Source organism: Ixodes scapularis, unplaced genomic scaffold, assembly GCF_016920785.2.
Source record: "Ixodes scapularis isolate PalLabHiFi unplaced genomic scaffold, ASM1692078v2 PGA_scaffold3__209_contigs__length_174095766, whole genome shotgun sequence".
NCBI classification, from domain to species: Eukaryota; Metazoa; Arthropoda; class Arachnida; order Ixodida; family Ixodidae; genus Ixodes; species Ixodes scapularis.
This window is the reverse complement of record NW_024609868.1, coordinates 70,754,010-70,761,354: the sequence shown is the minus strand read 5'-3', so window position 1 is coordinate 70,761,354 and position 7,345 is coordinate 70,754,010. Positions and strand designations below refer to the sequence as shown.

General features: G+C 40.4%; 1 protein-coding gene across 1 annotated transcript; it reads left to right on the top strand.

Annotated features, from left to right (window-relative positions):
* The first annotated feature begins 710 nt into the window (after nucleotides 1–710).
* On the top strand, nucleotides 711–6,840 carry LOC8026171 (nose resistant to fluoxetine protein 6). The gene is made up of 5 exons (XM_040501359.2): nucleotides 711–863; nucleotides 3,378–3,460; nucleotides 3,564–3,686; nucleotides 4,847–5,291; nucleotides 6,457–6,840. Exons 1-5 carry the CDS (start codon nucleotides 711–713, stop codon nucleotides 6,838–6,840), a joined length of 1,188 nt encoding a protein of 395 aa, XP_040357293.2.
* Nucleotides 6,841–7,345: the final 505 nt, after the last annotated feature.

Here is a 7,345-nt window from a genome sequence, read left to right as displayed (position 1 = left end):
TATTTTATACTGTAATTACAGTACATATTAAACAAAGCTTACTGGTATCGTACAACTATGTTTATTTAAACGGCATCTTAGATGGCATGCTATAACTCTGTTATCTATGGAGCATGGCGTACGATTTGGATTTTTGCGTTTCGTTGCAATATTGGAGTGTGCGTACTAGTATTTCGTTTCTGCTCTCCGATGTCTCGTCATTAAACAAAAACATTTTTGTTTATATTTTTGACCTTTTGAGTACTATTGTATTATTTTCCCTCTTATGGATGATGGTAATTGTAAGCATAAATTTGTTTTGCTGTTCAAAGAAAATACATGCCAATAATTGTTGGTTTTGTATCGTTGTACTGCAGTAACAATGAAATTTAGCTTTATTCCCAAAGGAACGAAAACAAGACCTTTTTCTTTGATGAATAAAAAGTTCGTACAGGATAAGTTACTTTCCATTATTAAAATTGCGTTTTTCTAAAGTAAGTTATGGCTTTTATACATCGCATGAACCAAAAACTTTCGATTTGTTTTGTTATTTCCTTACGAACAGCGTTTATTCTGTACGAGAAGTGTGAACGTAATTAAAAAATATCCGCCTAAAAGATTAGTGACTCGTATTATATGTATTGACGCAGGGATAGAATTCACATAATTCTTTGAAATGCTTAACACATTTCACCTTTGTTATCACTGGACGCAGGCTCATTCCATCCATGATGGCTCTCATAGGATTTGTGTACTTGGTTCCTCTGATTGCTTCGGGCCCGCTGCTGTTCGACATGTGGCCTTTGTTTGAACGGCCGTGCACCGTACATTGGTGGAAGGTTCTCACCATGACCCAGAACTACATGGATGAATTCACGGATATGGTGAGCATAAAACTCACCTCATGAGCGTGCTTGATTGCTGTATTCCCATAATGCTAATTTTATTTGTTCAACTCAAAACGTGCAAAGATAGTTCAATTCAATTGCTTCGTTTTTGTTTTCATAAAGAAATAAGAATTTGGAAATAGTTCACAAGAAGATAGTTGCAGAGAAGTAAAAATGGTACAAACTCAATGCGAGTTAGAAATCTGTCAACATTACGTCCCTTCATTCAATGAATCGTAAATTAAAAACGTGTAATTAAATTAGAAAAAAGCAATGCCAATATGGTTTAAAGTAAATGGAGCCTCTAAGGAAATCTTGGTTCATTTTATTTCAGTTTATTTCACAGTGACTCATATTTAATGTAACGAAATGAGATATCTCGTGCATTGTAAAGTAAGTATAGTATACTGCACAACTAATGTTAGTCTATGCGATATGCCCCTTCACTTGATAAATTCGACAACCAGTTGAAACAGCTAAAAATAAGTTAATATTTTAAGTTTCTAACTACATCGACATTAGTATTAAATATGCCACTGTGTGAACGGAGTCCATGTAAAATTTTAGATATACCTAATTTGTGATGAGGGTCATTAAAATGGACATCAACTATGAAACGAGATTATTTAATAGAAATATGGACGCAAAGAAAAACAAATTCCCTATATACACCAAGACCACGCAGTTAACTTTTTTTGTCCAGCCGATCCCTGTTGAGTTGATAAGAAAATTATATATTTATTAATCTCTTTCAAAAATGACACGACAAATCCTTCCAGGTTTCAGTGACACTGAGTTGGAATGAAAGTAGTAACCTGCCGCAGCAGCATATTCTTTTATAATCACATGAAGAACAAACTGGTCTGAACAGATTTAAATCGATCAGCACATATTAGAACACACGAGAATGAAATAAGGCGCGGCTTTTTATGAAGTGCTACGAGGATTCGGTTTGAGTGTACACCCAAAAAAAAACAAAAAAAAAACGGTAAGGCAGCGAGAGCTCACCAGGAAAACAAAGACTTCACTAATAGAAACGTAATCGCCCCAGAACCAATCATTAACACACTCAACGTATGACTGCAATTTGTATAAAACTTAGTATTTATCGACACAACCGAGCAACTTTGAGATATCAAGTTGCACTACGTCAACTTGTCTATGCTGAAAAGTAATCAGTGAGTGGATATTGCATTTTATCTTCACGAAATTACGTCCGCGTGGCGTGGGCACGACACCTCTCCGACGCATTCGGTGCCATATACAGAGGCTGATTCAGAATGTTTTACTACATTGCAAGTTTACAATTTTTAATCCAGCGCGACTTCTATTTTAGCTCTAGCGAGAACACTTGGAGGTTAAATATCCGTAACCGTGACAAAAACATCTCTTTACTAGACGTTAGTTTAATGGCATAACATGGGTTTTCGAGAACTCAAGATTTGGCATTCCATGCGGTGAAATGAATAGTAGATAGGGAGAAAAACTGGAGTTTTACCATTATTCCTAATTAACTTTTGGTTTGCTATAAATGGTTGCGCATATATACAAAGATTTGACACATGTCACTTCTGTGTGGAGGCGAAAATTATTAAGCATCAGTGACACAATTTAAATTCGTTTCATATCTCTTTAAAAAAAAAAGTTAAATAAAGAGGTAGAAACAAATCTTAATAAGGCGCGAATTTAAAAAAACAATTACGCAGTTTGTCCTGTCTTCACTGTTTATGTGTTTCCATAGTTTCAAGTTATTTTTGCGTTCCTTACTAATAGGAATGTTGTTAAGTATTACATTTGGTATTACTTTTACATAAACCAAAGCTAGCTTGTGATGCCTAAGCACAGGTTTGGTTAGAAACAAAATGCTTAGGGCGGAAGAGTGGTCTGGATGTTGGGCTTCAAAGTACACCCATCAACTAGCTTGTTTTCCTCGCTCCGCGCATTTTTTCTTGAGTCCCGGATGCCAGTGAAATGTGTGAGATATGTCACGCTGCAATGTAGATGCGCCGAGGCATCGCTACAGAGTAGGAGCTTGAAGCTGTACCGGTGAAAGAACTCCACCGTACTAGCGAAAGTTCATCTTTCTTAGATGTTGCTTGCTTGCACCAGATACTATTGCAAAATATTTTGCATTTGTGAAGCTTGCCTACACTTTCAACTTGAGTAATATATTCGTACTGATGTCACAAACTTTGTTCTAACCTTCCAGAAATGTTTTTAGCTCTGACAATTTTGTTCTTGAGATCTCTTGGTGCAGCGAAATGATGTACATGTTTCACGGGTCCACCATACGTATGCTAGGAGCTAATCAGAATTGAATGACATCCCTCCCGGAACGATCGAGGGTCTCCTCCAGAATGTTGCGATGAAGACGTTGCGGCTTGAGCCTACATAAAATAATGCTCACTAACGAACTTTACTCGACAGATGATACATATGCGGTACTTTTTTGTACATATATAAGTCGAACGATGCATGTCAGGTTTCTCACCAGAGCATTTTGGTTTGCAGTGTATGCCGCATTTCTGGTACGTTTCGGTGGACTTCCAACTGGCTATCTTCAGTACAATCATTCTAGTGGCAATCGTCCCAAGGTGAAATCTTTATTCATACAATCGACATTACTTTATTCTTAAAACTTTAAGCATGTCAACAGAGTGAGTATGCTAACGTCCTATTGAAACTCTTTCGTTTCAGGTGGCCTAAAGTGGGTATCGCCTTTATGGCAGCAATTGTTATCTCAACCACAATAGCCGTGGGAGTAGTCACCCACCTTCACAACTACATGCCTATGTCGCTGGTCCTCACAACAAATATAAAGTAAGTATCAAAATTAAACATAACTACATATGTAAATAATTTCATCACGCTGCTAATCCAAAAGGCTTACCGAGAAGTTGGAAATTTATAGTATCATCCCCCACCTTCCCTCGGCAGGTATATTAACTCCATCATAAGCCTTCTTCATTTTACTCAGTAATCAGAGAATATTTGTTTCCAAATATCAAAGTATTAGGTCCAAAGCAAAAAAAAAAATAATAATTCAAAGTTTACTGCAATTTCCCGATACAACAGATTTTGCAATGAAATTCTCAAGGGGGCATAATCTGTGCACCACGGCGACATTAAGAAACACGTGGTACGATCAAGATTCTTGTTAAGAGTATATTTGCCCTTTATATTAACTGAGGATTTAGAAAACCCAGCGCGTGGTTTATTGGTTTGTCATGTTAACCTTTCTTGCTTCCGGATTTTTTATTCTGTGTTCTAATTCACTGATGTCGCAATCTAGTTGGCTAAAGAGCGATAATAAACTATTCACGCCCTGCGTTTGATAAGCTATCAATTGCTATAGTGTGGTTTTCCGTGTCGTGCGTTCGGTTCGAAATTTCGACGTATGCCACGTTGCCGAACTTTCGCCCCATATGTCTTTCTAGGAGCGGAGGCATTGTTTTCCAGCTCGCTCGAGATCTTTCAAGTTTTGATCGAATGCGCTAGCAAGAGTAGTCGGGAACGCAAAAGAGCATTGGCTGGTGCTCTATATTTAAACAAAACGGTATTTATGGGGACTTTATTTCGATGAGTCGGCCTAGAAACGCCCACCCGGCGGCATCCAAGATAACACCGGTCGATGCCGGCGGTTCGACTCCGAAGGGAGAACAGCAAAGTAAGCATTGGTTTATGCGGCCGCATTACATATTCGGTCGTACGCACCGAGTTCTATCGTCGACGGAGCCACTCGCCATGCTTATCCGTCTCCGCAACAGCAAAACGCGACACCAGTAACTAAGCGTCTGGATGCAAACTAATGGGGAAAGCGGCAGACGCTGCTCATCAACAGGGTGGAACGCGGCTTACCGGAAGCGAAAAGGGTTTCGGGGAAGCGCCCTATAATTAACCTTATATAAACGAGTGCGGTGGACTGGCCAAAGTGTACTACAAAGTGCTATAAACATTTGTGTTTGTGTTTTTTTCGACAGGGCTTTAATCGAGACTGGCATGTACGTGTACAACAAGGCTTTTGCCCACGCCCCAGCCCTTTTCACTGGAATCATCTTCGGCTGCCTCGCCGCCAAGCCGCACCAGCTATCTCGCAAGACACAGGCGTTCTGGTGGACGGTGGCGACAGTCTCCGCCTGCACGTCCCTGTTCGGCATCTACTCCTGGAACAGAGGTCGTGCGCCCGAGCACCTCGAGACAGTGATCTACGCCGCCATGCACCGGTTCACCTGGGCCTTCGCCGTCTCCTGGGTCATGTACGCATGCGCGACAGGCCGCGGTGGACCGGTCAACAAGATCCTCGCCAATCCGCTCCTCTACCCGCTGGGACGGCTTTCGTTCGCCGTCTACCTGGTGCACGCTATTGTGCTCGGAGTCAACGCCATTCTCAGCAGGGAGAGGAAATCTCATCAACCCTTTCTTCAGGTAGGTTCCTTAGCGATAACGGTCAAGAACGCGTGCCTTCCAAACTAAAACATTTGTTTGACAATTATTCTTATCTTTTTTTTTTACCCGACTCATTGCCGTCAATGCATATGCCTTGTTAGATGCACCCTATAAGAAAGCAAACTCGTAGTTTTCATAATTCAATTTCAATTCGATTTTTATTCGAAATGAAATCATATAATATAAAAAGATGGCCCACAAAACCAGCATTCTGCTTCTATGTGGGCCTTGTGATTGACTGTATGACAAAGACAAGTGATTCGTAAATTATGAACTAGTTATGTCCTCTTGTTAAAAAAATAATCGCTCAGATCACGCGCGATAAGCGTACGAAATCCACTGGCTTCGTTTCTTCTGGGTTTTTTTTTCTTTTTTTTAGCACAGATTAATGCACCATGATCCCCGGCCCGCCTTTAATGAAGGACCATTGTCTTCAATTAATGCGGGCAGTGTTTTGTCAACACCAACGATGTTATTGCTTCATGTTCGTGTGAACTGTGGGAAGGTAAAGGGTCCTACGCACAGTCGGGTTTGAGAGCGTTTGACTGCTTTGCGCCTGCGAGGAATCAGGAAATCCCTGCGTCTTATGTCACGTGCCACGTTATTCTTCGAATTGGATTCCACGCTTCATACGAAGCACAGATGTGCCGGTGACTCGGTTTCCTATCTTGACGCAACGCACTTAAACGCACCCAGACGCTTGGAAACGCAAATGTGCGTAGGGGCAATAATATTTTGGCAGTCTAAACTAGTAGTCTTGCATGTAATTTCTACGCAACATACCTAATATCATCGTATTATGGACATCTCGAAACATAACCCTCATATGTTTGCCTAGCTAAAAAGCGAGAAACATTACCTTAAAAATAACGTTATTTCTACATTAAAAATAACCTTTATTATACCTTTATTTGATGAAATCTTGCAAAATAGTGGTGCCGGGGTCAAAACAAAAATTAGTGATTGTCTCGCTGAAGCTCATTGGCGTACATTTAAAAACAAAAAAGACGCGTGTAAACTGAGCTTTGTACGTTCTACGTAATTTTGCTAATAACTTTCTAGAGAAATCCCAACAAAACGTAATACATTGGTAACAGAAAGAAAGAAATATTCTACGATGACAACTTTTACGTCTCTCTTTCAGGCTCAAGATTACATATCAGCGACTATCACGTCGTACGCATTTGCCACCATCAGCTACCTCTGCATCGAGTGTCCAATCGCCGTCCTTGACAACCTCGTGTTTGGAGGGGTCAAACCGAAGAAAGACTTATCAGTCGAAGCGCCCAAGCAGAACGGAACGCACGAACTGAAGAGCGTTCACATCGCGAACGGTGTTGCCAGCAAAGGGGCTCTCTCCAAGCCCATCAATGGTATTCCCACGAGCGTAACCAGTGACGGCGACAGTCTACAAAACGAGGAATACAAGAACCAGCATAGTGCGCACGAAAACGCCGCCTATGAAAAAGAATTCGGGGTGAAAATTATCACCAACAATAATGATTCGACGGTAACAGTACAGTTTTAAACCCTGTTAACTTCTTTTACTCAATTCATGTTACAGAAATGTTTGTATGTATTGCGAGCGTGAGTGTGTCGCGTAGTCTAGTTAATGTTAAGTATGTTTTGGCATTTATATCGAAATAGACAAAATACGTTGTCTCATTCACCAAAAGCTTTTTTTTTTTTTTTTTTTTTTTTTTGGGGGGGGGGGGGGTAGGGCGTTTCTTCGCAATGGAAAGACACGCGCCAGATAATTTTATAACCTATGAATTTCGATAACGTAAAACTCGCGTATAAAATTGGCAACAACGCGTGCTCACTGTTATCCCTCATTCTCAAGCTTCAGAATTGTTGCGGGTAAAGAAAACAAAAATATCCCAGAACTTTTTTGTTTCTTGTGCGAAAATCACGTCGTGTTGTTTTGTTTCAATGTATAGGGTGGTCCAAGTCACCAGGCTCGACCTAAAATGGTCCGTAAAAATCGACGCCTGCACGCAGCAATCTAAAATTTGCGTCAAAGGTGTATATCA